The sequence below is a fragment of the Pongo abelii genome, chromosome 7, assembly GCF_028885655.2.
Source record: "Pongo abelii isolate AG06213 chromosome 7, NHGRI_mPonAbe1-v2.0_pri, whole genome shotgun sequence".
NCBI classification, from domain to species: domain Eukaryota; kingdom Metazoa; phylum Chordata; class Mammalia; order Primates; family Hominidae; genus Pongo; species Pongo abelii.
This window is the reverse complement of record NC_071992.2, coordinates 32,314,788-32,335,209: the sequence shown is the minus strand read 5'-3', so window position 1 is coordinate 32,335,209 and position 20,422 is coordinate 32,314,788. Positions and strand designations below refer to the sequence as shown.

Genomic DNA, 20,422 nt, shown 5'->3' with positions numbered 1-20,422 from the left:
ATATATTTAAAATATATTTAGATGTATTGAAGTTCATACTGATAGCTCCAATTCCAATCTCACACCATTTGGTTAATTCTATCCCTCTCCTTTGCCTATGTGTAACTCCTCTAATAGCGAGAATCCTAGCTTTCATTATCTACTATACATTTATTTATTTGCTCAATACAAAAACGCACATTAGTTTCAGAATTGCTAACCGATACCACTATAAAAAGTCTATTAACTACAACTTATATTTATTTACAGTTTTTTGTCTTTAGTCTAAATGTATGTTGCCAATATGTATATTATTTGGATTACTTGTGGGTTAGTTTCCCCATTCCCCCCACCTTCAGTGTGGTTGTGTTATTCATTTGTAATACAGTTAGAGTCAGTTTGTTTCTGTTTGTCTTCAATTTGGAGTCTCTCCCCATCCTTGTTGTCTCCACTTTGCCTATGCATTCATAGCAAGTGAAAACTATTCCACCATTTCAAAAGTGAAAGCTGATTCATCGACCCATTCATCTTTCTGCTAACCCACTGATGAATACATGTTATAAATACTGACTAAAAGCTGAGGATCTAGAATTCTAACTCCCCTCCCCACCTGCTTTGACATTCTGAGATACTGAAATTCTCCAAGGAAGCTTCTAAATAACCAAAGGCTCTACCTCCTCTGGGATACAGCCACAAGTCACTTCTTTAAGAGCTTCCTATCAGATTCTGCTAGAGCTTCCTACACTCCCATTCTGATCTGTTGATCCAGTAGATCTGAGGCATATGTACTGAACTAGATGAAACTGCCTTTTACTACAGGATAAAAACAGTAAGGTAGTAATAATATACGATCCCATCTAGTAAGTTGAAAGACTTCTTCAATTGATTCTAACAACCTTTATACTGCCCCTTCCTCCACGGCCAACTCCAAATGAAAACCCACAGCCAATGAAACTCAAGGTCAAATTTGCTACTATCCCTCTGTGACCTTGTGGCCAGGCGCGGTGGCTCACGCCTGTAATCCCAGCACTTTGGGAGGCCGAGGTGGGCGGATCACAAGGTCAGGAGTTTGAGACCAACCTGGCTAACGCAGTGAAACCCCATCTCTACTAAAAATACAAAAAATTAGCCAGGCGTGGTGGCGGGCACCTGTAGTCCCAGCTACTCGGGAGGCTGAGGCTGAGGCAGGAGAACTGTGTGAACCCAGGAGATGGAGCTTGCAGTGAGCCGAGATCGCGCCACTGCACTCCAGCCTGGGCAACAGAGCAAGACTCCATCTCAAACAAACAAACAAACAAACAAACAAAACAAAACAACAACAACAACAAACCATTTTCTAGAGAGAGCTAATAATAAAAGTCTTCTACTGGTTTATCTTTTTTGAGACAGAGTCTCACTCTGTCACCCGGGCTGGAGTGCAGTGGCGTAATTTTGGGTCACTACAACTTCTCTGCCTTTGGGGTTCAAGCAATTCTCATGCCTCAGCCTCCCGAGTAGCTGGGATTATAGGTGTGCATCACCATGCCAGGCTGATTTTTTAAATTTTTAGTAGAGATGGGATTTCACCATGTTTGTCAGGCTGGTCTTGAACTCCTGACCTCAAGTGATCTGCCTGCCTCAGCCTCCCAAAGTGTTGGGATTACAGGCATGAGCCACAATAAAAGCCTTTTACTATTTTCAAAGAGCATTTTGGTCACAAGAAAAGAAATATCCTGGGGACCACAAATCTTTCAACAGGAGAAAAGGAAATGAAGCAGAAAGAATTGACTTTTTTGCCTTTTTAGAAGTTAAAAACATAAGTTAGGAATATAAACGGTTTCTTAAAATTGATAGCCATGTCATTTCCATCAGAAACTAGGAAGTAAATACATACTTTAGAGAGATTCTGAGCTCTCAAATATTGGTCCAAGGTTAAAATATATTTACAGTTTTTTGAGTATTGTCAGCTTTCTCTGCCACAGGCATCATAATCGGTTATATTAGAAACAGAAACTAGGCAAGGTATAGTCGAAAGTTTCCCCAGGAGTCTGTGAAAACAACTGTTACACTCAGTTGGAGCCTGAAATGACTCCATGACAGGCCACAGACAAACCTGCATCTGGGTAATCTATTACAGTGGAGAGCATAGGACTCACTGAGAGACAACAGTGTGCAGGTGAGTTAAAAACGAACCAGTAGTTTTCTACCATTTATTGGGGAATATATCAGTGTGTTACAAGTGAAAACTTGTGACGCTCATTTTTAAAATACAAAACTATGAGTAAAGATCACAGGAATGGGAAGCTGGTAGAGAACTGGGTCAGGTTCTCTGATAAGTAATACAGGTTTGTCTACATAAATCATGAAATTCATAATTAGTACTGAAATTTTGGGGTCATCAAGCCTAGTTCTCAGCCATGGTTAGTACTCCTCATTGCCCTTTCCCCCTACTCCTTAGGGGTATTTAGAAATGTGTGAGGATGGCCGGGCACTGTGGCTCACGCCTGTAATCCCAGCACTTTGGGAGGCTGAAGCGGGCAGATCATGAGGTCAGGAGATCGAGACCATCCTGGCTAACACGGTGAAACCCCCGCTCTACTAAAAATACAAAAAATTAGCCGGGCGTGGTGGCAGATGCCTGTAGTCCCAGATCCTTGGGAGGCTGAGGCAGGAGAATGGCATGAAATTAGGAGGTGGAGATTACAGTGAACTGAGATCGTGCCACTGCACTCCAGCCTGGGAGACAGAGGGAGACTCCGTCTCAAAAAAAAAGAAAGAAATGTGCAAGGGTATCTGAAGGCTGTTATATGACTGAATACTACCCAGGCATTCATTAGGAAGGAGGCAGGAAGATAAAGTCCTAAAAGGAGCAGGATAGTCCCACACAATGTTAGAATTCTCATCCAAAATGCCAAAAGGCTTCCCAACACAGATGAAAAAAGATCCAGAAAAATAAATTAATGTGCCTAAATTCCCAGCTAACTACTGGTAGAATCCATATCACAATCCAATTTTTTAATTCCCAATAGAGCGTGTATATGTGAGGACATTACAGTTCTGTGAAGATTTTTCTTTTATAAAGACTACATTGTTTCCAGATAATAACTGGGGCTGTTGTTCAGTTTGCATTGTGATGAAACTTAGGTAGATATGGATTCCAACAGAGAATGAACAAGTGAGGGAAAGAATCCGTCAGATGTAAACCGTATTTCATACTTTTCCTAAATAAGGGCATTGCTTGCAAAGACATCAGGACTGTTAATACAACAGCCTGTGCTGCTGGGTTATTGCCCAATGAGAAACTGTATCACACCAATTATGCCTCATTCTTTTTCTTAATCCAACCACCTCCCAGTGCTTGCCCTGGCTTTACCTTAGAATAATCTGATTTAATACTCCTTTTTTCCCTTGCCTAAATCAGTCATTTGAAAACATGTTTTCCTGTCCATTGGTAAAACAGCTATACTGCACTTGGAGAAAGAGACCCCTTTCCCAAGGCTTCCTGTGGTATACGTGGCCATGGAGCCATTAGAGATGATGCTGGGCCATGAGTCTGGGCCATGATTGCCTAATTGAACAGTCTTCCAGGAGGTGTTAGGTTACCACATATCTTGAAGTCAGTTTTGATTTTTAGCCCCTTGAATTAAAAAAAAAAAAAACCTTCATAATTGTTTCTAAACCAGATGTTCCATAAAACGCAATAAAATTTTATCCTCTTTTGAATGTTTTAGTAACAGAAAGGAATATGTTTCCATGTCTAGTCTAGAATGTTTCCACAGGTTTATCTTTGATTTCAAGCCTGTGTAACTTCTCCTCAGATAATATCTGTAACAAGCTAAGTGTTATAAAAGAATAATATTGGCCATGATAGAGAAGCCTAATCTCATCCTCATTAACCAGAGGGATAAAAAGATTTTAATATTTCCTAGTGACTAGGCCACTTCTTAAAATACAATGTACATTTGGCTTCACTTTTATTCTTTTGAATAAACTGTGGCACTCAAACTCACACCCTCCCACCACTAAGCCAAATTCCTATGGTGAAAACAATACATTGTGTTTAAGGTATGAAGTATCTGCTCCAATAACAAAATGGGGAAAACCTCATGTCTGCCACCGAACCTAGAAGGATTAGAAAAGCAACCAGGAGAAGAAGGTCTTGGTTAATCAATCCTCTTCTACAACTGGCAAAGGTATCCAGAAAACTAGCTGTCTAGGAGTACCATCAGCTGCAGTTAATTATAGTCACAATTATAAAAGAGACATCCCAGCTCAGGGTCACAGTCAATTTTGCGGAACCTCCCCATGAACAAGAGGCTTACACTGTGAGAATCAGGAGTGTGAACTTAAGAGTCTGACTTCCTAGATTCAAATACTACTCCACTACTGACCTTGGATATACTGTTTAACCTTTCTGTGTCTCAGTTTCCTCTGCTGTAAACTGGGGATGAATATAGTCCATATTTCACAGCATTAGTTGTAAAGATTAAATGAGATCTTGTAAACAGCCAGATTAATGCCTGACGTCTGATAAACACTAATCCCTATGGCCCAGTGCTTATCAGCTATGGAGCTCCTCTTCCAAATATGAACCAATGGGGTTTCTTCTCCTTTGGCTTTTTTGGAGATGTTCTTCTATTACTTAGAAAGAGAAAGATGAGATTCATACTCTGCTCTGAGACTGCCCCAACTGGGAGAAAGCAGCAGGACACCTGAGCTGCTGTCCAGTCTGATGCTGTGTGGTTTCCTTTATTTCCCATGTTTCCCCCACAGGGAGCTGACGTGCATCCTGCTTCTCCTGCATCTGAGTAGATCTGAGGGGCCTGGCTGGTAATTGCAGACTGGATTCCCTTCGTAGGAGGAACTAGGCAGATATACTTCGAAGGTATCTGGAATCTCCATCTGACTTGACCATCCACCCCAGCCCAATTAATTTCTTTTCCACAACACACACTTACTTTTTGTGTTAGCCAACCACCCCTATGTACATAACCACGCCCTAGGAGAATCTGCTTTGTATAGGATGACTATAAAGTCATGACAGGGCCTTTGAAGAAGCTATAAACGCAATCTTTAACATGTCAAGAGAATCAGAGTCAAGCAGAGTTTATTTTCCAAAGGGTCTAGAGGGCGTGATTGTTTGAACTTTTGCCACTATGTTCTCAAACCATTCTGAAAAGGATGATTGAAAGACCTGGGCCCTGACAATGATAGGAAAGGGCTGTTTCTAAGCCAAACACGGTCAGTTACCCATTAAAGCAATATTTTACAGTGACACTTTGAAATAGATAATATTACACGGAAAGAAACATAGGCCAGAGTGCAGATGGTACTATCTTACTCAGGAATCCCGATGCTCACATTTTTACACCGAGAACTCTGAAGGTGAACAGAAGGTAAAGCAGCAGGTCAACTGCTCTGGTAGGCACAAAAACATCCCTTAGAATCCTTAACGCACAAACACCAAACGTGGCTGGTGCTGCCAGCAGTCCCTTTTTCACTGCAGAGTCCTTACTGCCTTTTCCTTTCCTGTCTCACTGTCAGGACAATGAATAAACCCATCGGCATACATTCTTTCCCCTTTGCATCAATGTCTTTTACTCCCACTACTTGCTAAATGAAGGCACTCAAAATGAAAGCTTAAAGGAAGCAGATCCTAGGCAATAGCTCTCAATTCAGTTAAATTTTCAACTCTGATAGAGATCTTGGGGTGATTTGGGGAAAACCTATTAACAAACTTTTAATGGTCCATATCGGCTTAATGATGGCCCAAGACATTCCAGTCTGATGTCGGTCACTGTCAAGTGACACCAAAGAAACTTCAGAATTTTGATGGCCAACTTCACTGACTTGGGAAATCAACAGTGGGTTTGCCTCAACAAAGCACTTCCTTGTATTAGACTAAAGCCTTATGGGTGTCACATCAAAAATTTCAGAAATGTGGCATAGAAACCATGCCCTGTCAATGTGAACATGTAAATGATTTCCGGATTATGTGATTCATCTCTGTACAGCTCAGATCATAGGCTTAAATCAGTGAATTTGGCACCAAGAAGAAAAAAAAGAGAAAGAAAAAAAGAAAACAATAAAACGGACAAAAGAAATCACAACCTTATTCTTAAAGAAGCCGGTCTATATTACTGAAACAGGCCAGTCTAGAAAATATACACCCCTTTGGTAACACAGTGCATCCAGTGAAAAAGTAGGGGGTTTATGTGCAAATTCATTATCAATAACAACTTTAAAAATAGCTTGTATCTCTTTTCCTAGTGATGGCAAATTGAGACAATCACTTTCATTCATAAGGGCCACATATGTGCCCATATAGCTTCTGCCAAGTACAAAACCCAGGATTAAACTTGGAAGGGATGGGTTTTGAAATACTTACTAAATTCATATCCAATTAGTAGATGACGATATAGATCCTTTAAAGATAAAAGGGGTTTTTTTTTTTAAGTCAAAGGGTTACTGGTGTTGACAAGCGTGGTGTCAGCTCTTTAAAGAAAGGACTAATTATACATAATCACACATTAATCTTCTAATTATTGAAAAGGAGATCAACCTACTTTTGCATCTAATACATACTATGCACATATCAGGCAAAATGAGACAATGGATGCATGCAAGTGTGAAAGTGCTTTATGTACTCAAAGACAAGTTGAATGATTAATACTGTGTAACATAAAAAGTCTCAGAGAATTATTTTAAAAAACAAGTGTGTTGGCTGGGCACGGTGGCTCACACCTGTAATGTCAGCACTTTGGGAGGCCGGGGCAGGTGGATCACCTGAGGTCAGGAGTTCGAGACCAGCCTGACAAACATGGTGAAACCCTATCTCTACTAAAAATACAAAAATTAGCCAGACGTGGTGCTGCACGCCTGTAATCCCAGCTACTCAGGAGGCTGAGGCAGAAGAATTGCCTGAATCGTGGAGGCCGGAGGTTGCAGTGAGCCCAGATTGTTCCATTGCACTTCAGCCTGGGCGACAAGAGCGAAACTCCATCGGGGGCGGGGTGGGGGTGTCTATGTCTACATGGAAAAGCACATGAAGAATAAGTCCTACTTGTGAGGTAGACAGGCTAAGAGAACGCATTTAACGAGCTCTTCTTTTAGCTTCACCTTAAGTGCTTGTTAGGTCATTTGAGGACCTATCTTAACTTTCTGTATATGTTTTAAGGATCGTTCTGCAAAGTTTACTTTGAGCTTTTATTAGTGGCTGGTGCAGAAGAAAAAAAGAGGTAGGAGGAGGAGAGAAAGCAGTACTGACATAAACAAACTCTACAATTGAAAAAAAACAGTTGCCTAAACTTTCCAAAACCATTTTGAGAAGATTTCTATTTAAAGATCAGACATAGACTGCAATAGACCTCCAAGTATATTTTCACAATCCTGCTTCTGCTCTCCAGCATTTTAGCAATGAGCCCCCCAGCCCCCAACAGGATCCAGTGAAACCTCCCACCCTGTGTGCGCCCAACCAAGTTTAGGTAATGTTAATGAAATGAAATACCAAGAGCAAGTAGAAAACGTGCATTTTCTTGTTTTCTTCCCCCTCACCCAAAGATAATCACTATCTTGATCTAGCTACTAATTTTCAAACTGTACAACTTGACAACAAATTTTTAGAAAGAAAAAGCTGTATTACATTTAAAAAATACAAATAATTTTATAAGTCAATGGTTTTATATCCTTTATTTCACTAAGGATAAAAATGAGCCATTTATACCAATACATTATTTATTGGTCCTCAACATCATTTACTAATACCATTTACTAAATTAATCAATAGGGGTTAGGGGGAGATGTCGCTGATGAATTTCATAAAAACACAGAAATAAGCAAAGTGGGTAAATTTGCTCCTTAACCCCATTTTTAAAAACACCTCTAACACACACCATCAAATGGCTTGCAAACTCCTTCCAACCAAGAACTTGGGGCTTAAGGCACAAGTTAGTTGAAAAGAATGTAAACAGTCAAGTCCAAACTTAGGAAGTTCACTGCAAAGTACTTCCTGTGCTGCACAGGGAGCCAAAACAAAGTGAGGCAAAACCTATCTCGCCTCTAAACAACTGAAATCAGTGCTCTTCCTCTACTCTAATGAATCCTTGCAATTAGATTACAAGTGATCTAACCAAACTGAGGCTGAATTTCTCCCCTTCTGCAAAAAGGCTTATCTATACAATTTGGGAGGCCGAGGTGGGTGCATCACGAGGTCAGGAGTTCAAGACTAGCCTGACCAACATGGTATGGTGAAACCCTGTCTCTACCAAATATACAAAAATTAGCCGGACGTGGTGGCGCGTGCCTGTAATCCCAGCTACTCAGGAGGCTGAGGCAGGAGAATCACTTAAACCCCGGAGGTGGACGTTGCAGTGAGCCAAGATCGCACCATTGCACTCCAGCCTGGGTGACAGAGCAAGACTCTGTCTCAAAAAAAAAAAAAAAAAACAACAAACAAAACCCCTCTAAGTCAGGAATCTCACTGGCTGCTAAAGAAACATTATAATCAATGGATGTTGGGTCTTTGAAACAGAGATTCAATCAGAATTTGAAATGGAGAAAGATGTGCACAATTAAGATAGAATAAAAGGGAGATGAGGATGTGTTTGTTCAGGTTACAATATTTTCATAGGCTTGAGAATATTAAGGATAACATTGCAACTGTGTTTCCCTGATGAGCTCCAAGAAAGGAAGGATGAATAATTTTACTATTAACTATAAGTCAATGTTTAGAAATACTCTGAATCCACTGGAATTTGAGGTTCCACCAAAATTATTTTAAAAACCAGTATACGGAGGCTGGGCGTGGTGGCTTCTCGCCTGTAATCCCAGCACTTTGGGAGGCTGAGGCGGGAGGATCACAAAGTCAGGAGATAGAGACCATCCTAACACAGTGAAATCCCGTCTCTACTAAAAAATACAAAAAAATTAGCTGGGCGTGGTGGCGGGCGCCTGTAGTTCCAGCTACTCGGGAGGCTGAGGCAGGAGAATGGCGTGAACCTGGGAGGCAGAGGTTGCAGTGAGCCGAGATCGCGCCACTGCACTCCAGCCTGGGTGACACAGCGAGACTCCGTCTCAAAACAAAAACAAAAACAAAACAAAAAACACCAGTATACAGAAAAAAAGACTTTAGCCAGGCACGGTGGCTCACGCCTGTAATCCCTGCACTTTGGGAGGCCAAGGCGGGCAGAATACGAGGTCAGGAGTTCCAGACCAGCCTGACCAACAGGGTGAAACCCCATTTCTACTAAAAATTCAAAAATTAACCGGGTGTGACGGCACGTGCCTGTAATCCCAGCTACTCAGGAGGCCGAAGCAGAAGAATAACTTGAACCCAGGAGGCAGAGGTTGCAGTGAGCCACTGCACTCCAGCCTGGGCGACAGAGCGAGACTCTGTCTCAAAAAAAAAAAAGAAAAGAAAAAGAGACTTTAGGAATAAAAAGCAGTCCTTTGTGAAGGTTGTCATTATCATTGATTAACAGCATTTTTACCATTATTGAATGCCAGTAGCTTTAAAAATACCCATCTCTGTCAGGCGCAATGGCTCACAGCTGTAATCCCAAAACTCTGCAAAGCTGAGGTGAGAGATCACTTGAGGCCAGGAGTTTGAGGCCAGCCTGGGCAACACAGAGAGACACCACTTCTACAAAACATAAAAAAATTAGCCAGGCCTGGTGGCAGGTGTCTGTGGTCCCAGCTATTCGGGAGGCTGAGGTGGGAGAAGCACTCAAGGCCGGGATGTCGAGGCTGTAGTGAGTCATGATGGCACCACTGCAGTCCAGCCTGGGCAACAGGACAAGACCCTGTTTGAACAACAAAATATCAAAAACCAACAAAAACACCCACCATCTCATTTAATTTGAGCCTCTTACCCTTTGAGGTAGCCACGATCAACAGCATAGGAAGGAAAATCAAGGCTTGAAGAAGAGCCCCCAAATCAGTAAAGTGGCAGGGCCTGGATATAATCAGGTCAGCTGGATTCGGACACCCTCATGATTGGTTATCAAGAAGACATACTTCCATTGTTCTCTTCTTAGCCTCAATTAACACATTTAGTACCTTTTTACAGGTACAAACTCACTAACACTTGATGTTATGCAGAAATACATAAAACCACCCTAACATCAAATACACAGTATGTTTTTAATGTCAGTGTATTAAAATTTTTTATTTTAAGAATAGTTTCAAGTGTGTTTTCAGAATTTGGTAAACACCTCTACAGATAAATCAAGGGGACAGGGTGAAATTTTGTTAAAATCAACATTTTCCTGCTAGAGTTACCTAGGGTCATCCCTAAGCCTAAAAGCCTTTCCTCCATTCATTTTGTCACTCATTTATTGAGCATTCTAAGATGTGTGAACAGCCAGATTCTGTTTCACACCTGGTTGTTTGCCTTTTCCCCATAGGTGTATCTGTCACCTGTAATCTTAAATAACGTTTTCTGCCTTCTATTCAATGTTCTTTTATTTGGACATCATTACATCTGACTTCTAAGTGAATACCTAAATTCTGTGAGACATCATACAGAAATTAATTTGTGTGGATTGTATTTTTATTCTTATTTTTGAAAGTACACATAGAAATAATGCTTTTATACTTTATCTGTTTTTGTTCCTCTGTTATAAAGTAACGATGTGAATTCCTTTTCCATCTAAACTTATTTTCATGTCCTGTGTTTACAAATGTAACTAAGTACTCTGCGTATTTATTCATTCATTTACATATGACTGATGTCTTGTGTAAGGCAAATAAAGGAGAAACCAGATTTAAAAATTCAAAATACAAGAGAACTGTTGGTCATAGGTTTATAGTAGAAAAGAAATTTTCTACCCAACTGCTTTTCTGGGGAAATTATTTTGAACTTTTAATTTAAAAACAATAATCCTAAAAATTAACTTGCCGCACAATGGCCAAGAAAAAAAAAATCTTATATCCTTTTATACAATGACCAGGCTACTGAAAGCATCACTTAGTTTTTCAAAATGTTATCTACTGAAATTTAACACTAGATTTTCAGAAGAGAAATTTTAGTCTTAAAAATATACTTCATGGTGTACTTTTCTATAAATGTTAGCTTTGTTAACAGATTTTATTATCTTTTAGATTCTAGATCAGTCTAATAATGTTCACTAAAATTTGGTTTCACTTATTTCTCCTAGTCTCATATTTATTATGTATTACATATATAATTTTTCACATTCTATGAACATTTACTCTATTCTCCCTCACTTATTTTACATATAAAAAATTTTGACTGTTTGCAATTTTCTCATTAAAATTTTTTAACACATCCATGTAATTATTAAATGTCTATAAAAAGAAGCAAAAAAACCCTGCATTTAATTATAAAGAAAGAAAATACCTCATATTGTATATACTTGAAAGAGTACAATAATTAATTAGTATCTATCAAAACACCTTATTCAGTCTTTGAGATGGTTAAGTCCTACCTGACTCCCTAAGGTTTTAAAATGTTTTAATGCATTCCAGTTACGGAGTAAGACCAAGGGTTCCAGCTTTGTGGAGCAAAAGTTCAAATCCTTATGGATTATCAGGAGCATTAAGCCAGTTTGTGAAAGGGAACTCTGAAGACCCTAGTCACTGTGATGATGTCATCATTCACTAAAAGTAAAAGAGAACAAAGAAGACAGTGATTTAAGCCGCCAAAATGTGCTGCCCTGCAGAACCATCAGTAATGTGGATAGTCAAGACAGTCAAGACATTAAGACTTCTTGGTTCTAAAACTGGCTTGGCATCTTAGCAGCCAAAACAAGATCTAGCAAAAAACTCACTCTGCACTTCATGTTCCACAAACACTAACTATATTTTCTATTTACATTTACGATAGAGGCAAATTAGATTCACAGCACTTTCTGAAATGTCTGAAAAACCACGGAGAAAGGGCAAGGTCATATGAGGTATCATTTTTCAAATGGCATGAGTTTTAAAATTATGTAAGTTTAAACAAATAGATCTTCAAAAAAGGCCATAAGGAAAATTCTGAGAGCTATTTCACACAGTCATGTAATTATCTGATGGAAGTGTTTTACCTAGAGAAGAGCTGGGTGAAGTTGAGATTTCCACATATACTTGTCATTGGAATATACACTGGTTTATGTGTGAGAACGTGTGGTTCTTCCTCCTTAATTCTCCAGGGAAAGGATGCTACTAACATTTCTGACTACTTTTCTTTCTTTAAACTTCCTTGAGATTCTTTTATTATTTTATTTTATTTTGTTTTTTTTTTTGAGAGAGAGTCTCACTCCATCACCCAGGCTGGAGTGCAATGGCGTGATCGCAGCTCACTGCAAGCTCCATCTCCCGGGTTCAAGCGATTCTCCTGCCTCAGCCTCCCAAGTAGCTGGAATTACAGGCACCCGCCACCAGGCCCAACTAATTTTTTTTTTTTTTTGTATTTTTAGTAGAGACGGGGTTTCGCCATGTTGGCCAGCCTGGTAAAGAGTAGGAGCCCTGGATACAGACCTGGGCTGAATCCTGTTTATTTTTTTATGTTATTTATTTATTTATTTATTTGAGATGGAGTCTCGCTCTGTCATCCAGGCTAGAATGCAGTGGTGCAACCTTGGCTCACTGCAACCTCCGCCTCCCAAGTTCAAGTGATTCTCGTGCCTCAGCCTCCTGAGTAGCTGGAATTACAGGCTACCACCATGCCTGACTAAATTTTGTATTTTCAGTAGAGACAGGGTTTCACCATGTTGGACCAGGCTGGTCTTGAACTCCTGACCTCAGGTGATCTGCCCACCTCGGCCTCCCAAAGTGCTGGGCCTACAGTCGTGAGGCACCGCGCCTGGCGAAGCGCTTTTACTAGTGTTTTATTTTCTAGTTTCCTATGTAAATGCTTCATAAATTCAAATAACCAACTTACTCTTCTTCAGGCAAAGACTGAAGACTACTTATAAATGCATCTTCATTTGTTTTTTCAGAACAACTTTTAACTTACATGCTATTATAATCGCAGGGAGGTTTTATAACATCTAAAAACTGCAGGGCCACCATGAAGAGAACAGAGCTAGAACAAAGAAAATCTGGACAGATTCTAGAACTAAATAATCACACATTGGGCACTTGTTAACTAGTGCTTTCTTTCTGAATTGTACATGGGTTAGGAGTCACTTTTGGTGGTATGCCTTTCATGGTGAGTCAGTTTCAATTTTCTTTGGGGGGAGTTCACTGGACATGGCTGTTTGTCAAGCTCCAAAGTGCATGCACATAGTTGAGAAAAACAGAAGGGCCCAACGGCCCCACATCACAGCAGCTTTATACTGGCACAAGCCTAGTTCCCAGCTCTGTGACGTCAAATGGCTGCCTTAAAAGTCTGCAAGTCAAGAGTTAAGCAGTTATAAACAGATTTAACAGATAAACACTAGATCAGACCCATGATCTCATCTGGCAATCCTGCATATTTCCCATCTAAAAGTCCCAGCTGGGATCTCACTAATTGGGCCTCTTTAACCCACTTTCAGCAATATGCTAAATGAAACTTAAGGAGAAAATTTCAAAACTGATAAGAAACATATTGATATAGTGTCTGGTGGGGGCCATGGGAGTTGAGATAGGCCATCTGGATGCTTATATTTGTAACAAGTTTTGTTTGGTGGAAATAATTCACCTAACTCACAAGCTGTACAAATATTAAGATCAGAAGTCCTAACTTGCACAGGCTGTCAGGAAAACCTGTGGTACAGGAAACAGAGACTGTCTAACCAAGCCAAAATGTTTCTGTGTACCCAGTGCAGGTCTTGACTGCCCTGGTATCCCTCCATACTTAATGGTCTGTACCAGTACTTCTGGCCAAGAAAATATATTCATGGTACAGGTTTACTTACAGAGCATTTGCAAATGCTTTTGCTTGTTTTCCCTTTACCATTTCGAAGTAAATAATACCTCCATCTCACAAATGAGAAACTTGGTATAGAACTAATGAATTAATTATATCTAATTGTAAAGAACCTTGGTAGTTGGAAAGCTCAAACTATTTAGTATAACAAATTATGTACAAGGCTGTAATCACTGTGATATTTATAAATAACTGTAGTGTTTATTTGAATGCCAGGAATTTATGGAAATGAAAATAGGGCTAAGTTTTCCTGATCATATCAGCTGTTTTTTCAACATCTGACACTATCAAGTCTTTTCTCAGCATATTTTCTTACAAATTAAAGTTTTCTAAAATTCTCTCTTAACTGCAAATACTATTGAATCAAAATTTTTCAATAGTCAAGAAATAATTTAATATCTTATATATTTTTAGTTTACATACAGTTTTTCCATTTATTATTAAGGTTCCTTTGCAATGGAAGTCTGAGTGGCAGCCATTTTACCTCTTTTAAACAAAACTGCTTTTCAACTCTTTATTCCAAAATCTATTTAGACCTTGAGAAAATACCTTTCCTTCAAGTTCTGTCTTATTAAAAGAGTAATATGAGGGTTGAGTTTTTCCCCCTTCTGTTACTTATTGACAGGTAAAAGAAACGCAGTTCCATCACTTAGAACTGTCACAGAAATGTTACTTGTCCCTGCTAAAAGAAACATTTTAAGTCATGTGAAATTCCTACAGATATCAAATCTACTATTAAAATCAGTCAAACAGCATTTAGCAAGAATCCACGATGGCTTCATATCTACTAGAATGGTTATAATTTTAAAAACAGGAACAAGTTTTGAATGCAAAATGGTGCAACTACTATGGAAAAAATTACAAACCAAAGTAAACAAAAAGCTAACATATGATCACCACATGACCCAGAAATTCTACTCCTAGGTATACCCAAAGGAATTAACAGATTCAGATAGTTACACATCAGTGTTCACTGCAGCCTTATTCACAATAGCCAAAACATGGAAACAATCTAAGTGTCCATCAACAAATGAATGGATAAACAAAATGTACATATCCATATAATACAATTTTATTTAGCTATAAAAAGTAATTCGATTCTGGTAAATGCCACAGCGTGGATGAATCTCAAATGTTATGCTAAGAAAGAAGAGCCAGAAGCAAAAAGACAAATATTTCATTATTTAGAATAGGCAAATTCACAGAGAAAGCAAGCAGATTAGAGATTACCAGGGGCTGGGGAAAAGGGAGAATGGGGAGGTATTTACTGCATTAAGGGCTACAGAGTTTCTGCTTGGGTTGATGAAAAAGTTTGGAAATAGTGGTAATGATTGCACAACATGGTGAATGTAATTAATGCCAAGAAAGAGTACATTTAAAAGTCATTAAAATAGCAAAATTTTAAATGTATTTTAAAGTAATTAAAAAAAATAATGTAATATACCAAAAGCCATTGAATTGAATATTTTAAATGGGTGAATCATATGCAAATTACATCTCAAGAGCTATCTGGAAGAAAAACAACACTGAACTTGGAGGTTCACTGATAATTAGAGATCACTTAGATTAATGAGTATAGTTTGAGAGTAAAGCAAATTACTACACTAGCCTAAGCAATTTTGGTTGGGAAGGCCATTTGTAGTGATGTACACAGACTTCTCTAGTTCTCGTGTAACATAATACAGTCTAAGATAAAACCTAGCCTAATAACAACTATCCAAAATCAGGGAAGGAAGGATAGCAAATGAATGGCACATATACTAAAGAGTCCAAAACTTTTTAAAGTAATGACCAATTTCCAAACACCAGTAAGACAAAACAATGCCATAACAGGTCATTACAGAGATCTCTAGGTTAGCAGAGATCATGCACAAGCCTGAATTGAAGGTTAACTACAAATCATTCTTATTTATAAAAACAAGATTCCTACTAGACAATAATGACAATTTGAGGTCCTCAAAGTTGCTGGAAATAGCTAGATGGTTTACTCCCACATCTGTTGGGGATCTTTACCCTTCAACATGCTCTGCTTCCTGTGTTCCTTTTAAAAATTTCCACAAATCAGAATTTTTCCTAAATCTAGCTAACTCCCTATATTAGTGCATTTGATTTACTTTCCAAAATTATAAACAAGTCCTAAAAATAATTTGATACTTAAGATTGTCACTGCCCCCTTCCTTTAGCTTGGAAATTCAAAACAGGTACAGAAATTACAAAGTGAGTTAAGGACAAAGAATAGGTCAGATATTTTGCTGTCAGGTTAAAGAATGGAGGGGGTTTTTAATGATGTGGATTAATGAGACCAAAGATAACCTGAAAAGAAGTCTGGGTTTGTGTTATTCTTTGCCTAACGTGGGACTTTTTGCTATAGAAATAAAACGTACTGTATTTAACTTCAGAAGGTTTAATTCCCTGATAAAAGTTCACTGTTACAACTTAATTCAATCTGAGCATGTTTTTCCACACAATTATCAAAATGGCTGAAGCCCAGTCCAAAAATGGAAGAAAATAGATTTTAAAAATCAGTCATTTTGAGAAAAGACTAATCATTAATACTAACAACTGAACCAGATAGCAATCAAGACAGAAACAACAAAAAGAGAAACTAAACATGGAGAAGTGGTTCTTAACACTGAACTATTATACACAGAGAAACTTACTGGATTCAGGCATATGTTTCTCAATAGTGGAATAAAACAAAACATTACAATATTGAATTCTCTCTCCAAAGGAAAGTAAGAAAATGTTGTTAAGAGAACCCTGGACAGATGACATGAGAGGAGAAAATTCTGTAATGGCTACAAGCATCATATGTTTTTAACTCATCAATTAGAAAAGATGACCCTGAAAACAGCCTAATATGTTGGATCACAAAGAATATACCTATTAGCTTCATGATTAAATACATTACCTTGAATGGGTCTGCTCCATGGTCACATACCAAACTTTATGGTGGCAATTTGTCCTGGACATTGTGAATTAAATAGTCTGTAACTGCCACAAGGAAAAATGCAGCAACATCCCATGTACAAAGCAAGCAAAAGATGTTGTATAAAATGAACAAGGCTTAGATGCAAGAAGTTTACTTTTAGTTGCCTCCTAGTTGGAGCTCTAAACTTACACCTGCTGACTGAATCACCCATCCTCTCCACGTCTGTTTCCCTAACTACAACATCACAAAGATTTCTAATACCTCTACTACTTTACATAGAGAAGTTCAAAACGTCAAGAAAGAGATCAGCCAGGAGCTCAGTAAACGTCCTACACTCTTATGTAAGTCAGCTTTGGGCAGCAGAAAGCCCAGGCTCATTATTCCACAGGTAAATATGAATTTTCCCTCAGGCCCACAAAACAGGACAGAATTAGACCTGTTTTATTTGGGGTCCTTCCCAAGTTATTAACACATAAGCAGCAAACTATTAATGATTAAAGGAGAGGATAGTGCTAAAGAAAGGCGTACTGCCAGTGAAAAAAAAAGAATGGAGAGCCTAGTGCAAGAAGAATAACCTAAAACCAGACCTCAAGACCAGACAACAGTGATCTGTGGCCAGCTGGCACAGGGGCAAACAGGGTTAAACACCTCTATCATTATATTACAGTAGGTTCATTACCTGCTATTTGTAATGATAACCTTTGGGCACCAAGAAAAATTGAAATTATGTTCACTGTACTCAGTATGGCGAGGAAACACAGTTTTTAAAAAATATTATCATTTAAACATTAAAAAAAACAAAAACAAACAAGCAAAAAACTTCAGGCTGGGTGTGGTGGCTCACGCTTGTAATCTCAACACTCTGGAAGGCCAAGGAGGGAGAATCACTTGAGTCCAGGAGCTGGAGACCAGCCTGGGCAATACAGCAACACCATGTCTTTATTCTTTAACAAACAAACAAACAAAACCCTTCAGTTATCTTTAAAAAACAAAAATGCAACCTACCACCTAAGGGAATGTTGCCTTGTCAGATAACAGGTCACTATAAAAGCCTATTGTTCAGAAAATGAGTCAGTGACATCTTTATATACATAGGAGAAATACAGTAAAGCAATGAGAGCCAAGTCTGTGAAGCTTCCACTGCTTGTTACTTCCTTTGTAAGAACAATGAAAAGAACATGGTGAAAACTTCATCTAACATAACTTTAAAGGACCCAGAATATTTCTGCATTTAGAAGGTTCCCACCCGGTTAAAATAAAACACTGCTAAATTGAAATTGTGGTTCTACTTTTAAGTTTAAAGAGTCATTATACAGAGAAAATTCTGGTTTTATGTATTTAATGCAAAAATCATAAAACAACTTTTATATCAAAACATTCAATTATACACCATGCTTCGGTGTATACCACTGGTGCTCAATAAATAATTGGTTTATACTTTGTTATACAGGAAAGGAACAGAGTGAGTAGGCAGTTATTCTGACAAGAAGGTCATTTATCCAAATGCAGAAAAAGTCTGGACTCTGGAATTCCTGGAATCCTAAGATGTTCCTATATGCTTTATATGAAAAACCAACAACAATTAAGGTATTTCTTTTCAGAGTGTACACATTTTTGTTCCAAAGTCTAAAAACCTTTTAAGGTTGTCTATCAATGACACCATTATATGAAGTATAAAAACTTTTCCTTGGACCTCTAAGTCATCACCTGTATCAGGTCTCTCCAACAGCACTCTGCATGGTCTACTCAAAGGAGCAGCTGCCAGGGGTACCTGCAGGTACCACAGCAATACAAAGGCCAGACACAAGTTCCCAGAAGCCTCCAAAATGGTACCTGTATTACAACCAGTCAAGTGGCCACTTGCCTTTTAGGAAGCACCCTAAACACTTCAATCAGCACTTGTTCACAGCCACTTAGGCCAACTGCCTAGAGGATGATGGAGCCAGCCTTCACTGAGACTCCTCACTTGAGGATTCATCCTCAGCATCTGAAACTACATTCTGCTTCCTTTCACCTTCTCTAACTTAGTTCCCTTAAGTTGTTTAGTTTTTCAACATACTAAGGAGGAAAAATATTCACCAAAACAATACTGGTAAAAGTCTCAAAACACATGGCAAACAACATACCTACAAACCAAATACAGATATATCTACTCAATTACAAATGACTGTAATTTATTCTATTACAACACACGTCTTTTGGGAAAGCCTTATATGTAAATTTTTAATCAACCAGAATAAAGGCTATGACCAGTTTTTTTTTTTTTTTAAATGCTGCATATCTAAAAGGAAAGCCTCATGAAATAAAAAAAGCCAGGATTTCAATCTATTCTGAGAGTAGTCATTTAGAGTATAATGATGAGCAAGCTAACATCTGAAATATCTCCTCTGGAAAAAACAAAGCAGCACTACGCACCACCATTGGATGGGATAGGGCTAGATTAAAATAAGACCCACATCATCAGATATCAGATATTCTGAGCATTTCATTCACAGCAATCAAAAAGCAGAGTGCTATTTAATAATCTGCATATCTGATCACAATTCTTGGAAAAAGCTCTTTAGAGTGCTAATTAAATTGATGAATCCCTCCCTCTTAGATTGTACAGTCATATTCTTTCCACTTGATTTCCCATCCAAAGAGATTCCATTACTTCCCACCACCTCATATGGAAACCCCCTACAATTACATCATTAGTACTTACATTCAAAGCATTCTTTGCAGCTTCTGCTTCTGAGCGACTGTCAAAACTGACAAAACCTACAGGCTGAGAAAAAAAAAGAGAAATATGAAGAAAAAAAATCAGATGATGTCTGTTTTTCTAGGTCAAGGGTGACATCAAACTGAAGAGCTAAGATAAAGAAATGACCACAGGCAATGGGCAGAAATAAGAAAGCGAAGTCCCGAAGAATCATGACTCAGTGGCTTAGCCAAATTTCTAATATGAATCAAAGGGATGGTGAGGGTAGTTCTTCAAGGGCACAGCTGGGGAGTTAGAGAATCATAAAAAAATCTAGAAGTGGTTGAAAGGTGAACAGCAGTGAACAAGGGAATAGAGGAAAACTTGGGTTGGAGAGGCTCTACTTTCCTAAATCAAATTCACTGTACCTCAGTTTCTTCATCTTTTAAAATGGAAAGAGAACCGAATCACCTTTTGGTACACTGTAAGTGCAAGAATACAATGACACAATGATAAAACCCCTGGACTCTCACTGCATGACCAAAATTACAAAGTGAACATTCCTATCTCAAATCCTAAGGGATGCCTTAAAAAATCCTGTGCTGGCTGGACAGGGTGGCTCACGCCTGTAATCCCAGTACTTTGGGAGGCCAAGGCGGGAGGATCACGAGGTCAAGAGATCAAGACCATCCTGGCCAACATGGTGAAACCCTGTCTCTACTACAAATACAAAAACTAGCTGGGCGTGGTGGCATGCGCCTGTAGTCCCAGCTATTTGAGAGGCTGAGGCAGGAGAATCACTTGAACCTGGGAGGCGGAGGTTGCAGTGAGCCGAGATCGCGCCACTGCACTCCAGCCTGGCAACAGAGAGACACTCCGTCTCAAAAAAAAAAAAAAAAAAAATCATATTCTTAATTAGGCTGTTCTGAGTAAATACAGAAAGGCCATAATCCCTTTGGACTCCCTATCTTTCAGTATAGAAGGGTGCCTCCAAGAT

General features: G+C 38.8%; 1 protein-coding gene across 7 annotated transcripts in view; it reads right to left on the bottom strand.

The window, feature by feature from the left end:
- Positions 1-20,422, bottom strand: part of RBPMS (RNA binding protein, mRNA processing factor) — a 184,465-nt gene that overhangs the window by 70,507 nt on the left and 93,536 nt on the right. For all 7 annotated transcript variants that reach the window (XR_010140974.1, XR_010140972.1, XR_010140975.1 and 4 more), the window contains exon 4: positions 19,450-19,512. Coding sequence is in view for 3 of the 7 variants with exons in the window: in XM_009243674.4 (XP_009241949.1) it covers positions 19,450-19,512 (63 nt within the window). In the remaining 4 variants the exon portion in view is untranslated. The remainder of the gene's footprint in view (positions 1-19,449; positions 19,513-20,422) is intronic.